Source organism: Balaenoptera physalus, assembly GCF_965194825.1.
Source record: "Balaenoptera physalus genome assembly, chromosome: 15".
NCBI classification, from domain to species: domain Eukaryota; kingdom Metazoa; phylum Chordata; class Mammalia; order Artiodactyla; family Balaenopteridae; genus Balaenoptera; species Balaenoptera physalus.
This window is the reverse complement of record NC_138894.1, coordinates 35,103,611-35,119,167: the sequence shown is the minus strand read 5'-3', so window position 1 is coordinate 35,119,167 and position 15,557 is coordinate 35,103,611. Positions and strand designations below refer to the sequence as shown.

Below are 15,557 nucleotides of genomic sequence, written 5' to 3'. Positions count from 1 at the left end.
TTTAATCCGAACCTCTCCGCCCTAACCCTACCACTCTGGCTTGGGCCTGCTTCCACTCGGGGCACATTCTGAGGTGGGCGATTCTGTGGGTCGGGAAGAGGGCCGGCGCGCTGCATTACTCCTGGGATCTGCACCACGGGCTCTATGCAGCCTCCTGGGACGCGCGCCTGGCTGTGCACTCAGCGACCCCGGGTCCGAGACACAGTCTCCGGGGAGACTGCCTGTGTCAGTCCCCTCTGGGCATCCCTAGGGAACCACGGGAACTAGGAGTGTCTTCGGTCAGACTCCGTCATGTCCCGGACCCAATCTTGCCCTTGAGGGTGCCGTCTAGGAGCACGTGTCCCCGTCACAAATCCTATCCGGGACCTGGTGGAGGAAGAAAGGGACAGTGGACTCCGGCCCTGGTTCCTTCCCACCCACTCCCACCTCAAACTTGGTTAGGGGAGAAGCCTGGCTCCCTGGGACTGGAGCACCTAGAGGGCCCGCCCTTGGCTTAAGGCCCATCCAGCTATTGAAGCAGGAGCAATCTGACTGTCCTGGGCTTGGAGGAAGTTTACAGGGCTGCAGTGGGTAAATCAGATAGGGTGTTGGGGCTACTAAGCCCAGGGCTGAGATGAACTGAGCTTTGGATGAGGAAAAGAAGAAATGGCATTTCAGGCTAGGGGTAGTGCTTGGACAACGGCAAAGAAACTGGCTTGGGCAGGGCTGAGGTCCAAGACCACCAGGGGTAGTACAGCTGCAGCAGAACAGAAATCCAGCATAGCCCCAGGATTCTCCAATAAACGAGGCTGATGGGGACTTTTCTTGACCCCATTCTATTCCTGCTAAGGCAGGGGCATTGGGCATTTAGTATCTGGAGGGATAATTTGTAGAGTTGTCAGGTGGCTTTTGAAGAAAGGCAAATTTAATAAGGACCCAAGCCAGTCAGTTCAAACTTCCCTCCTCCCCCACATCTTCTCTTCCTACCCCCAGCTCCTGAATTTCCTTTCTCCCCAAGAAAGTCTTAGATTGAGCAAATAAGAAATCACTTCTCCTAAGACCTAAGTTATACCAGCTCCTATTAACCAAATGCTGGGCATTACACTAATCATTTTTATGCATATCATTCAATTGTCAAACCTATTGAGTAGGTGTTATTATTATCCCCACTTTACAGATTGGGAAACTAAAGTTCAGAGCTCAAAAAAGGGTACAGTCAGGATTTGAACTCAAGTCACCAAATTCCAAAGTCTGTGCTTGAATACAGTGCCCTCCTGCCACCCCTTTGCTGTATTAAGCCCACTGAGCCTTCCACTGCCAAAATGAAGATTCCCTAAATCCACCTGCTTTTGCAGACTGCCAAAAATATCCATATATTGTTTTTTCTTCTAGTGATGTTTGTTCTCACTCTGTGCTTCCTATGAATGTGCAAAACCAATTTGAGGGACTTCCCTGGTGGCGCAGTGGTTAAGAATCCGCCTGCCAATGCAGGGGACACGGGTTCGAGCCCTGGTCCTGGAAGATCCCACATGCCGCGGAGCAACTAAGCCCGTGTGCCACAACTACTGAGCCTGTGCTCTAGCCCATGAGCCACAACTACTGAGCCCGCATGCCACAACTACTGAAGCCCACGTGTCTAGAGCCCATGCTCTGCAACAAGAGAAGCCACCTCAGTGAGAAGCCCACACACCGCAACGAAGAGTAGCCCCCACTCGCCCGCGCGCAGCAACGAAGACCCAACACAGCCAAAAATAAATAAATTTTAAAAAGAACAAAACAATTTGAGGCATGCTTGTGTATGAACACGTGTTTTCGTGAATGTGTACATACATGCATGTGCATACAGGTGTATATCTGTGCATATGCACATGTGTGCATTGTTTGTGAGTGTATGCATGTGTGAATGTATGCATGTGTGTACATGTGGGTGTGCTTGTGCATATGTGTGTATATACGAGCGAATGCACACGTGTATGTAAGTGGGCATGCATGTACTTTATGTGTGTATTCGGGTATGCATGTGCACACGTGCACACATGTGCATATGTGTGTGTGCATGTGTGCCCAGGCTACATTTTATGGACAACAGTTCCTGCTTGGTTGTTATGGGAACCACAGTTCTAAAAATGTTAAACTGAATCCCACTCCATGTGGGCCAGAAAAGCCAAAAGGGAGAGAGAAAGCTGAATGACAGACACATCTGGGGACCCAGACCTGAAGCAGAGAATCATGGGCTCAGGAAGAATTAGACAGGCACAGACCATCCAGAAGTGTGGTCCTACTCATGGGACCCCGTGGATTGCATCGGTGCCTCAATCTTGCTTCTTCCCATCTCCCTCCTGATCCTTTCCCAGTTTCATGCTCTCCAACCACCTTCCTTCCTTCCTCTTTCCCCTTCTCTTTTTCTCTTCTCCTTTTAGCCAACCAATCAACCCAATAATTAAGCACTTAAGGTGTGCTGGGCAGAAGGCCTAGTGATATGGTGGCCACACATGTGGATGATCAGACAAGGTCTCTGCCCTTGAAGGAGCTCAACGGTGGGAGGATTTGGACAATACGTAGTGGGGAGGAACTAGCACAGAGCAAAGGGAGAGACTACAGAGGAGGGTGGACGATAAGTTTGTATCAGATATGGAGGGCTTTAACTGTGATGTATTTTTTGTAGGAAGGTGGAAATTGTGGTCAGTTTGGGATAAAACACTATGAATAATGGTTTAGGGAAATTACATCAGTAGCGCTGTGCAGTGTGAAACGGAAGGAGAGAGAATGGAGGCAGAGGGACCACAGGAAGCAGTTTGGTGTAGTGCAGGCTTGTTTCAAACAGGGCACAGAGGTTGGGGTGAAGAGGGAGGAAGTAGCGCTCTGGGTTGCTTTGTCAAACTCTGCCTCATCAAGATTCTTATTGCTCTTCCCTGTCTCTCCAGGGTGAGAGTCAGGATTTGAGTGAGGCTTTGTTACTAATGTGCATGTATCGAACTCCTCAGTTGCACTAGAAAGGAAAAAAGTTGGGAACCACGGGCCCAACATATGGTAGGCACTCAGTAATACTTGTGAAACAAGTGGATATATGGATATGCACTGGTCTTGGAACTGGAAAGCCCGAGTTCAAGGCCCACTTCAGTCTCTCATCATCTGTGTCCCCTTAAGAAAATCCCAAACTTCTTGGGCCTCAGTTTCCTACTCTGTACAATGAGGGGTCAGACAGGATGTTCTTGTAAGCTCCTTCCAACTATTATGTGATGTCATAGCCAAAGTGTTTGTGTATGTGGAAGGGGTGGAATGGACTGAGGTGCTGGCAATAGGAACAGAGAGGATAAATGGGGGAAATATTTTAAAAGAGGAATCAATATCTTCTGGCTTTAGTCTTCATCAATACTGTGGCATAAACCAAAGTCCCGCCTGCTAAAGAATGCATGGACTGATTCACAAAACATAACGGACATCTGAAATGCTTAGCTGAGCTTGCAAGAAAGGGAAAATCTACTTGGACTGAAACAAGGGAACTGAGACCAACAAATGTAAGCTCAAGATGTGCTGTGACTAACCCCAGAAAGTATAGGGAAGGAATACCTTCCCATGTTGCTTGTCCTGACCTGGGCCCTGGGTGGAGAAGGGGGAGTTGCCTCTGAGAATTTATAACTACTTGAGTTAGAGTTTAAACTCACAACACCTGCATAGTACAAGAACCCCAAGCCAAGAAATTAACATAAAGATTGGTCTTCATCAGTTGATATTCCTGGAATGCCTGGCAGAAGCAAGCACAAAACTGCTCAGGAGAAACATACCCTCAACCCAGGCTACAGAATATTACTGACCAGGTAAATCCCCACTTAAGATGAGCTCACAAACTGAAAATTACAGTATGTAAAAGGAAACAATGTACCATGAATTAGAGTAGTTAAGACCCTTTAGAACTTCAACAAGATCCAGTAAGTCTGAGTGACAGCCTGGATGTGGGGGAAAGAGGGGTTAAAAATGAATCCCACAGAAGAACTGTAGTTATTTAGGTGATTTTGGGGAACCAAACAAATGATAGTCACCATTAGCATAAACTGGGTATATGGAAGGATGATTTGATTTTAGACAGATAGTATTTGAAATTGTGGTGAACATCCCCATATGGAGGTGTTCATTAGTCAGAACCATGGGCTTCAGCTGGAGTAGAGATGAGGGCTGGCTGGCTTAGAAGTCATCTATGCATCAGTGATAGCTGAAAGCCTAGGAATTAATGTGCTCTCCAAGAAGAGTGTGGAAATGGGGAAGGAGGGGGCTCAGAACTAAGTCTGGGAAAACAACATTTTGAGGACCGGATAAAAAATAAGAGCAAGTAAAGAAAATGAGCTGTTAGTCCCCTATTATGTTTGGGTCCTGGGTTTGGGACGATTTTCTGATTGTTTTATTTAATTCTTTCCATCTCTGGGCTAACATTCTTTTCCCTCAAAGTCCCTAGGGGAAGTTCCAGTAAATGGAGCAGTTTTCCTTGGGAGTAATAGGAGGGACTTCTCAGCTGGGATTTGTAGAACCAGGCTGGGCCCTGGTACCAGCACCACTACTAAGTCACTTCTTTGGGGTGCAATTTTCTCATCAGTGATTTTAGGCCTAGGTGGGTATGAGGACAAGGTGGGGCACAACAGAGCTGATAGTACTTGATGGAATGCTGCTCAAGGGGGCAAGGGTGGACTGGTTAGACACCACCCACCTACAGCCTGTCTGCCCTTCTTCCTTTGTTCAGGTTGTGTGGTTTGGGACCAGTTGCTTGAAATCTGGGCCTTTATGCTCTTTCTTACCCTACTCTGCATGGAAAGTGAAGTCAGGTGGTCCATGCCTATAAGTGAAAGGTGTGGTCACTTAAATAGTAAGATAATGAGAGTCATCATCGTCTTATGTCTCCATGAATCTACCACTTCCCTGTTACGGTGCCTGATGGTCCATCATTTGAGCCTCACTACGGGGTTAAACATTGCCCTCTATAGGCTACTCTATTAAAATGTTAACTCTCCTAGAAGAGGTAGTATTGAATCCTTTACCACAAATTGGTTTATTAGATGCAAGGTACTCAACCACATGAAAGCACTTACCACTCAGGGAGAAAAATGGGTGGAATTCACTGATAATTGAATTGATCATTTTGTCTCTGGTCAACTGGACTGTGGGGGTGGAGGGTGAGCACATCTGAGAGTGAAGGGATGAAGTAGCCAAAGGATTATAAGCTGGGTTGTTCTGGCATCCTAGGGCTGTAGGACTCTCTTAATTCAAGAATAGCTCAGCTCAGAAAAGAAAGAAGCCCCCAGACAGGCTCTATCCTTTCCTTAGCAGAGAGGAGTTGTTGGGGAGGAGAGATGGGAGCACAGCAGGCTTTTAATGCTCCAGCGTCTACCCAAGATCGCCAGAAAGAGTAAGAGCTTTTGGGTTGGGAGTTTAGGGAGTAAAGGGAGGGGGGGAAGTTTCACCCATTCCCCACTTTCCCCATCACAGGATCATACTTTCCTCACCACCCTCCTAGCTCCACCGCCTGCCCCCCGCCCCGAAAAGCCATGGAAGTTTCATCTGGAAGGAGAGTTAGGGAAAAGGGGCTGTGGCCAGTGCTTGACTAGATGGTAAATGGGCTGCTGTGGGAAGAGCAGCCTCTGGCAAGCACCCTCTCCTTACTGGGCTTGGCTCTGCCCATCAACGGTCTAGCTGAATGCTGAGTCCCTTTTGGGCCTGACAGCATGTGATTCTCATACAGATGCATAGGCACTGGCTGGAGCCTCTGTGATACCCAAAGCTCTGGGTGTTCACAAGCAGCACTGAAATACTGCAGTCTTTTGCTGATGTTGCTACTGCCTGGAGCTCCCTCTAGTTGCCAAATCTATTTCACCTCTTGGTAGGATGCCTTTCCAAACAGTGCTGATAAGCTGAGGTGCCGCCATTCTGGGGTTGGGAAAAAAAGCACTGGCTTTGGAGCCAGACAGATCTGAGTTTGACCCTGTCTGTTCCTAGCTGGGTTACCCAGCAAGTTATGTACTTTGCTTCCTCATGCTGCACTCAGGATTGTGAGGACTAAGGAGGATAATACATGCACAATGTTTAATACCTAAGCCTCTCAAGCACTCTCAAGTTCCAGAAACACCTTGAACCCTTAGGTCAGCTATGATTAAATTCATTCGTTAATTCAGTACATATTTATTGAATGCCCACCATGTGCCAAAGTGCCTGACGGTAGGTGTGTAATGATGCCATGAGCATGAGGATCCCCTTTCTCTTCTGGCACATATACTCCTGGGGGAGTGGGTGCGGGAATGGTCAGGAGCTTGGATGGCAGATTCAGTAAGCTTTTAGCACAATAATTTTAATTGCAAAAATAAACAGTTTTGTCAACTGCTTGAGAGTAGCGTCTGCTTTACAAAAATGAACGACAACAAAAAAGGAAATAACCCCAAAGCAAAACGTTACAACCAACGGCTGCTGAAAACGACATTGCTGTACAAAACCCCGCGCGAGACCAGCTCGGCTCTGCCCCTGCCCGTCTCTGGGGGTCTAGGAGAGGGCGTGGGGCGTGCGCCATTACAAAAGAGAGTCTTAAGTCCCAGGGAAGTGCCTACTCAGTGGGTGGCCTGAGAGAACTTCCCTCCAAAGCGTGGCTGACTCGGAAGACAGCGCCCGGACCGCGGGAGCTGTCCAAGGAGCTAGTGCTGTACGGGGAGTGTGCGGCGGGCGCTTCAAGGGAACTAGAAGCCGGACCAGAGGCCCGCCCTAGGGCGTGCCGGAAAAAAGTGGGCAGAGGAGCGGGGAGGGGTGGGCAGGTTTTCTCGTGCACGCCGGACTGCGGCGCCCCAATGTGCAAACCCATTTCACCCTCACAGCGCAGCGAAGGAGAGGCCCAACGAGTAAAAGCCAAGGCCCTTGAGCCGCTCCTCGGCGCGCGCCTTCTGCTTGAGGTGCACCTTGCTGTGCCGTTTCTTCTCATCGCTGCGCGCGAAGCGGCGGCCGCACACGTCGCAGGCAAAGGGCTTCTCGCCTGTGTGGGTGCGCACGTGTGTGGTAAGGTGGTCGCTGCGGCTGAAGTTGCGGAGGCAGATGCGGCACTGGAACGGCTTGTGGCCCGTGTGGATGCGCAGGTGGCGGTTGAGCTCGTCAGAGCGCGCAAAGCTGCGCACACAGCTCTCCACCGGGCAAGCAAATGCCTTGGCGTGCGGCCGAGGGCAGAAGCAGCGTGCGCTGCACTTGCCGCCCCGGCGCCCCTTGCGCCGCGCCTTGGCTGGGGGGAATGGGACCGGCGGCGGTCCTGGAGGCTCAGGCACGCCACTGCTCCCGGGGAGGTCCGCCACCAGAGGTTTCGGGAAGTCCGCCCCGGCGCTGCGGAGGCCCAGCGGGGAAAGCTCAGGCTGCGTACCATCTAGAAACTCTCCGCCTTCGCCGCTACTCCCTCCCTCCCCACTAGTAGGGGTCAGGAGCCCCGGGAGGCTCTCGGTTCCCTCCCCTAAGTCACCCGGGGCCAGCGGGAAAGCATCGTAGGCCCCCGCGGTGTACAGTCTGCTGGAGGGGCCAGCCGGCAGCTCCGCGGGGCAGCTGATGGACAACAGGTCTTCAATCTTGGTCCCCATCGGGGGGAAACGGGCCTCCGGGGCGCCCTGGTAGCCTCCCTGTGACCCACAGCTCCCTGGAGCCCCAGCTGAGAGCAGCTCCCATGGAGCGTAGGGACCTTTGAAGGCCGAGGCAGTGTCCAGCGCAGGAGAAGCCGGAGGAGCCCGGAGGCCGGGCTTAACGTCGGGTGGGGAGAGATGAGGCTCATACAGGCACTGTGGGGGGGCGCCCGCCGAGGGTGAGGCCTCCCAGAACGCCTCTGGGAAGACGGTAGCGCCCAGATCCGGGGAGAAAAGGTCTGGCGGACCCGGCAGCAAGGCGTCGGAGCCTGCGGGAAAAGAGGCGTCCGGAGGAGACCGGGATGCTGCCGCCTCAGCTCCCGGGAAAGGTGCCAGGCCTAGGATGCCCGACATGAGGTTGAAGAGTGCCTCCGGATCGTGCGGGTGTTCGGGTACTGCCTGGATGAAGAAGCTACCACTGTAGCTGAGGCCGGGAGGAGGCGTGGGCGCAGGCCCCTCCAGGAAGCAGGAGTCGGCTAAGTCCCCCCCGGCGCCGCAGCTGCTCAAGGCCCAGCTCAAGAAGTCACCTGCTGAGGAGGGAGCAGGAATCAGCTCCGCGCACATTAAAGGCTGTGCCTCGGAGCCCGCAGCCCCTACCCAAGAAGCCCTTGGTGCGCACTGGCACACACAAAGTGCCTTTTGCACATTCTGATCCAGCCGGAGCCAGCATACGCCCCAAGACGCACATACAAACATGCACACGCAAAACACACGTGCAAAGGCAAAAGGACGCCTTGATACACGCACAGGTTCCTGCGGAGGCGCTGGAGGCCGGGTGGGGGTGGGATTGGGGGTGCGCACACACAGGACCCCGAATCTCCTTCCGCCCCTAGCCCCACAGCTCCAGCGTCCCAGTCCCTGCCTGTTCTCAGGCACCTTGCGTCCCCGCGCTGCGCCGCCGTCTGAGCACCCCCGGCCGCGCTCCTTACCTCCGGGATAGCCGGCGGCTGCGGGTGGGTCCCTGGCGGGCAGCCGGGTCAGTTCCGTACTGGGTTCAGAGCAACAGCCCTCGGTGGACTTTACCAGGAGCGCGTCGGGGCCAGAAAACTCGCTAAGGTGGAGCATGGCTCGGCTGCGGCTGCGGGGCTCCGGGGGCCTCGCCCGCTGGGCTTGGGGGCGCGCGGATGGCCGGGAGGCCGACAGTCGGGGCGCCCCGCGCCTCGCAGACCTAGGCTCTCGGGCTCCTGGCTGCGGGCTCTCACCTCTGGGAAAGGGTTGGGGGGGGGGGGTGGTGGCCGAGGCGCCCTTGCTCGCTGGGACCCGCCTCAGGTGGCGGTTCCTCGCCGGTCCAAAGCGCAGCCGGGCTCCCCCAACCCGCGGCCCCCCCACTTATATAGCAGCGGCGGCGCTGGCTCAGGGCTTCCGACTCCCAGGGCCACTGCCATTTCGGGAGGCCCCGGCCCAGCCGCCGTGACGTAAATGCCCAAACATGGACACAGGATGTGTACCGGGGACTCCCGAAAAGGAAAACTCGGGCTGTGACGTCTTCGCCACAGCCGCCGACGGGCCCGCGCCGCTGCGTGCGCGCGCACTCCCTGAGCGTGGAGCCCCGTGCGCGCCGGGACCGCGGGTGCGCCTGGCTGGGGCGCTGCGTCGCGTGGGTCTGGACGTCAAGTAAGTGCACGTCTCTCCTGGAGGCAGAGGCCGAAGGACGGTTAGGAAAGACAGTGGGCTTAGGGATTCCACAGTTTGGGTTCGAATCCTCTCTCTGCCACCTTCTAGCTCTGTCATTTCATCTCCCCAAACGTCAGTTTCCTCATCTGTGAAATGGAGATACGTACGTCTACTTCATAAATTTGCTATAAAGATTAATTGGGTTAGAGCATATGAAATTCTAGGCACGGGGCACTCAATGAACCGTAGAGATTATTGCCATTATTCATTATTTCCTCACATCTGTGTGTTTTTCATATTCTTAATAGTTTTTTGTTGTTTAGTTCTAGGAAAAATAACTTATTTAAATTAAAAAGGATCATATCGTGAGAGAAAACGTCAGTTAGCACAGAAGGGTATATTATAAATTGAAAAGTAAAAGTCTCTCTTTTCTCTACTCACCTCCCTCCTGAGGTAGCCACGTCTAAATTTCCTGTGTATTCTTTAAGAAAAAAAATTATGCGTATTGCAAGCATACACACTGTCCTGCCATAGAATTTTCCCCCACTAACAATAGCTGAGAGATTGCTCCATGTGCAAACATAGAGAGGTTGGTCATTCTTTTGTAAGGCTGTATAGTACTCCACTGTAAGGGCGGTCAGTTTGTCCCCTATCCATTAGCGTATAGGAAGTTTCCAACCTTTTGCTTGTCATTGTTGTTGTAGTCCTTGAGTAAATAAATGTGAATGTATCTGTGGGATAAATTCCAATGAGTGTAACTCTGGATCAAAGAGTATGTAAAATTTTGATACAACTGGCAGTTGTCCTCCAGAGAAGTAGGGCCAATTCCTGCTCCCTCTTCTCTCACCCACAGGGTTTGAGATGCTTGTGTAGTAAACTTTTTTTTCTACCTGTGTATAAATGACTTTACTCTAGGGGGGTTGTTCCCACGAGCACACAGAGAATCTACAGGCTATAATTCCCTGGAATCAGTTTCTGGAATAATTGGGCTGCTTCTGAAAAACCTAAAAAAAATATTTCATAGCCTTATGGAAGCCGTGGCTATTAGCTGCAGAAGGCTAGTCAACTCCTGCAAAGAAGCCTGCCTACTCTCCTGATCTCATCTCTCTTCTGCTGTGGTTTTCCCTTTGTTTTATCTTCTCATCTTTTTAAATTTTTCATTTTATTTTGTGTTATAGTTCACTTAACTCCTTTCTGGACCAATTAGGGGATTAGGTATATACATGGGATAGTATGTTTTTCTTTATGAAGAGCATCAATTCTTGGGACTCTGGGTGCCAGAAGGTAGGAGGGGCAGGGCTGGGATTCCCTCTTACTTCTCTACTTTCTTAGGAATGGGCACAAAGCCATTCAGGGGTGATGGGCTACAGCATGACTGGCAGTGTATCTCCCAGGCCCCCTTGCCCAGCCTCCTTTTTCAAGGGAGAGTGCCAAGAATGCCCAAACTCCACCAAATTCTCAGGTCTTTCACCCTGTGTTCATTATGCAAACATTCATTCATTCAGCTTCTCAATGTTTGTTCATTCATTATTCATTCCTTAAGTGCTTACTATGGACCAGAAGGTGGATTTTGGTTTTTATTCTACAAGGACTGTGAGACCTATCTCCATCGCTAGCTGCACTGTGACTTCCATCTCCATCCCTAGCTGCCCTACCCACCACCCCACAACAATGTTACAAGTGTGTTCACAGAATATGTCATCACATAATCACCTGCAAAATACATGCTGACACACTTGCATTTATTCTCTTGTGTCTGGAAATCATGCACGTGCAGCATGACCTAACAAATGCCACAGACATAGTTCTATGTTAGCAGCACATGTGTTTCCATTTAGGAAATGCAGAAACCCAGCACTTGTCTGTAAGGATTAGACACACCGGGCAGCATGTCCTTTATACTCTATTTCAGACTCTGGGTTTGATTCTAATCCAAATGCATTGCTAAGGCCAGGTGATCCCACACCAGACATACAGGGCACACATGTCTCAAATCCATGCTGGCATCTTGCTGCCTGGGAGGGAGGGGGAGTGGAGGAGTTTGGCTAGGCCGGTGTCCAGGGCTCGCCAGGTTGCCCCGTCAGGCCAGATTGGCCAGCCCCAGGTTCTCCATCCCTCTGCTGTTCTTCCCTCTGCCGCGGCATTCCTCCTCCTTCTTAGTCATGGATAATTCTCCTACTCCTTTGGCAAGTTCCCAGGCCATTGCTGCTCTTTGCCAAGGGCAGTTGGGCTAGGTCTGTGTTAAGACAAAGGTCCAGCTTCCTCTTGTTAGAGGCCAGGCCTGGAGGCAGAGCTGGGGAGGAAAGAGTGAATAGGAGAGGAGATGGCGGACACAGCTTGTGCTCCAGGTGTGGGCTGGCCCACATTCCTACCCCTGTGCCCCTCACCTTCAGCGGACACACATACACATACTCTCGCACATGGGATGGTTACCTCTGGAGGGCAGTTGCATCTACATTTGGCTCCTTGAGGGGGGAGGAGGGAATATAAAGAGGATGGACATTTTGTAGCCCTTCCCAGCTCAGTCCATCTTACTCCCAAATTTTAACAGCTTAAAAATAGATTCCTGGTGGTCTAGTGGTTAGGATTTGACGTTTTCACTGCTGTGGCCCGGGGTTCAGTCCCTGGTCGGGGAACTAAGATCCTGCAAGCTGCATGGTGTGGCCAAGATAAGAAAAAAAAGAAAAGAAAACAAGATTCTGGGCCCAGATAGAATAAAGGTCTTTGGGTGGGCATGGAAGAGAGAGGAGTTTAGATCTATGAGCTCTACTTTAATTCACACTTCAAATATAAAAACACGAATTTACACACAAGAGGGAAATCTCATACACTGAACACTCTACAAACATATCATTTAATCATTACAAAAGCTCTGTGGAATAAGGAATTGAAGACCCATTTCACAGATGAGGAAACAGACTTGAAAAGGTTAAGCAACTCACTCAAGGCTATACTTCTATTCAGTGGTGGAACTGAGAGTCAAGCCCAGGCTAGCCTACTCCACAAGATAATTTAGGAAAAGATCATTCATTTTACAAAAAGTTTAACTTTAAGATGGCTTTAGGTGGAGAATCTTCCTCTAGCTTTTCAAATGTGCAAACTCCATCTGGCTGGTTTCCATCCCTGCAAGAATTCTCCGGAGTGACTGCCATTAGGAACACTGTGGGTCACATCAGACACATGCTGAGGAGGAGAGCATGCCAGGTTCTTAGGAGCCATTGTGAAAGGTGGTGGTGGCGATGGTGTGTATGTGACTCTGGGGAGGCTGAGAGGAAATTTTGGATTTCCATGGGAAAAGGTGATGGAAGGAGAGTTTACTTTCTAGAGAAGCACTGAATAGACAATTACTGAATGAATTAATGAATGAACAAATTCATTCATCAGATGTTCATTGAATACAGCCCTGTACCAGGGGCGCTGCATGGGCCCTTTGGATGCTGACGGTCATGTCGCAGTGGATGAGACTGGAAGCTCTGGATCCAGGGAGGGCGGAGGGAGAGGGATCAGAGAAGTAAGCCTCCCTTTTCTGTCTCCTGGGAAGGGCCCAGCCCCTGTCATCATTCTGGTAATGCAACTGTCTCCTCCCCCACTCCCCACTTTGATCTTTCTGCTCTAAATATCATTGTGTTCAAATAATAGTGTATATTTTAAAAGACTCCAAGAAGACAGCTGCCTCAGAGTATTAATCATGAAGAGGCCAGCGCTCAGTCTCCATGGCGACTCCTGGCACAGAATGCTGAGGAGCAGCTCCACGTCCCACTTCCTGGGGCCATGGAGATGCAAGTACATAGCATTTCTCTTTCCTCTCTTCCTCTCCTCTCTCCTCTGGCCCCTCTTCCTCTCCTTTCTTCTTCTCTCCCATACCCGCTTCCACTGCCTCTCATTTTCTCTCCCTAAAGGATCTATTTAAAAGCATGGGCAGAGGCAAGATCCAGACATCCGACTAACACGGAATAAGGCCATTGAGGCTGTAGCAGAGATGAAGTTTGCCTCCAGCTGCAACTTCTGCAGTACACAGCTCCTGCCCCCAAGGCCCTGCGGTGCCCCTAGGCTTCACTGACCACTAGGCCAGAAGGAGTCCAATATCTGTCCCTGAGGCAAGGTACCCATCATCAGGGTCCTTCTCTGTCCCCTCCCTCTTCCCTGACCATGTTCAGTTGTTGGTTTGTGGTTTGGGTTCTCACTATTATTATTTTTCTTAATGATCACACAGGTAACATAGGCTCGCTGGAAAAAGACAAACATGTTAAAATTTATAATGCAAAAAGTGGAAATATCTTTCCCTTCTCTACCCAGATATATAAAGCTTAAAAGTTTTAGGTTGATTCCTATAGATTTTTCTTCATGTGTATTCATTCAACATTCATCTATTCAGCTGTAGCATAGCTGTAGTTATCATTGTTGATACCGATGGTATCATACTATACATACTCTTGTAACTAACTTGACACTGTACCTTGAACAGTTTCTTTTTTCCCCCAATCATGGTACAGACTATAGTATTAATAACTGTTGCTTCAGAGTATTCCATCAAGTAGATGTACCTAATTTTTTAACTCGATAGTTCCTTTTTTTCACTGTTATGAAGAATCTGGCTGTGCATAGCCCTTTATGTATACTTGGTGTACTGATAGGGGTAATAATAATACAGTATGCTAGCTAACATTTGTATACCACTTACTGTGGGCACTATTAACTGGGTATTGAGAGCTTTACATATACTCACAATTTAATCCTCACAACAACTTGCTAAGTACTATTACTATCTCTACTTCATGGAGATAGTGATGGGGAAATCGAGGCATGAGGAGGTTAAGAAACTTGCCCGAGTGCACAAGGTTAAGATTAATGAGAGTGCCAGGATTTGTATAACCATAATATACAAACCATAACCATAGAATAGATTAACCATAGAATAGATTCCAAAAAGGAGAATTCCTAGGTCAAGGTAGAAGTATTTAAAATTACAATATATGTTGTCAAACCTTCCTCTAAAAAGATTGTTCCAGTTTGCAGACCAGAGAGCAGCATATGAGAGCCAACTGGTAAGCAGAAAAAGGTATCCCTGTGATATTTTCATTTGCATTCTAAAAATTATCAGTAAAGACAAGGTACTTTTCACAGGGCCTTGCTCTTTATTTCCTTTTCTGTGATCTAGGGGCCTAATGCCTCACCCAAAGACATCTGCGTGGGAGCCTTCCTCATGCTCCTTACAACCCCGCACTGGGCACTAGAGTTGAGGCTGTTCTCACATGGACTGGCGTGGGGACGTGGGGTATAGGGGCTTCTGCACCCTCCTTAGTTTTGTTTTTTCTAGTTTGGGTCATGGGGGAGGTGGAGAGGAGAACAAGGCAGCTGCAAACCGTTCAGGAAAAGCTCCTTAGATTCTTCCAAAGCAGCTTCTAAGCTTTTCTCCCACAGGAGAGAGGGAGGTTATTCTTTCTCTTATCTTCCATTCTACAGTCCTCCTTGGGCAAAATCAACATTGGACAGAGCTGATCACAGACGAGGTGTGACTAGAATGGGTTCTAGGAGGGCCAGAGGCAGGGGGATGGACAGAATGACGTCTCCATGCTGCTACCCACCCTGGAATTTGGAATCAGCCTCCCACCACCCCTTTGTCTCTAAGCCTGGTTCTCCCTTTGTGGGCAGTAATGGACTTGGATCTTGATATGTGTTTTTATCTGATTAGGTAATGGTGTTCAGAACGTTGGTTTTCAATTCATGAGCTGAGAAGGTGAAAAAGAGGCTGAGAGTAGACTGAGAGGCCTATAGCTCTAAAACAGAAGCGGAATCAGAAAGAAGCCCGTTAAACCAACCTGGTGTGCTTCTCTTCCCCCTGGCCTCCTCCTGCTTCCTCTCACCTGCGCTCATCTCCTGTTTTTTATCATCTCTCCTCCCCCATCTTGTAATAGTTTTCCTTAAACTGCTTTGAAGTAGATTAGTCAGTGTACTGGGATCTGACAACATAACTCCAAAACACTCAGGCAGTTAGTCTACAGCTGGGCCACTGAGCCATAGCCTGAGTCCTCTGTGTGTCCCTGAACACTGTCCACCACTAAGCTAGGCTTCTGGTTGCAAGTGATAGAAATGCAACCTGAATTAGTTTAGACAAAAAAAAGAAAAGAAAAGAAAAGAATTTATCAGCTCACAGAATCCAAGGGAGTGTCAAACAACCAACCTGCAAGGGAGTACGGACACAGCTGGTGTCAGGAGCTAGTGGAACCAGAGGCAAAGAGTTTTTCAAATACTTTCAGCTCTTCCTCTTTTCTCCCACTGATGACTGAAAACCTGGCCACTAGCAGATTGTGTATTCTCCATGCCCACCTCCTGTGATGA

General features: G+C 49.7%; 1 protein-coding gene across 2 annotated transcripts; it reads right to left on the bottom strand.

Moving 5' to 3' along the window:
• Window positions 1-6,294: 6,294 nt before the first annotated feature.
• Window positions 6,295-8,957, bottom strand: EGR4 (early growth response 4). 2 transcript variants are annotated; one of them, XM_082426054.1, is made up of 2 exons: window positions 8,534-8,957; window positions 6,295-8,134 (listed from the first exon to the last, which is right to left on the bottom strand). In XM_082426054.1, exons 1-2 carry the CDS (start codon window positions 8,667-8,669, stop codon window positions 6,819-6,821), a joined length of 1,452 nt encoding a protein of 483 aa, XP_082282180.1. In that variant the 5' UTR covers window positions 8,670-8,957; the 3' UTR covers window positions 6,295-6,818. The 2 variants fall into 2 exon arrangements, with proteins under 2 accessions (XP_082282180.1, XP_082282181.1); XM_082426055.1 differs by having other exon boundaries at window positions 6,295-8,131.
• Between the last annotated feature and the right edge of the window lie 6,600 nt (window positions 8,958-15,557).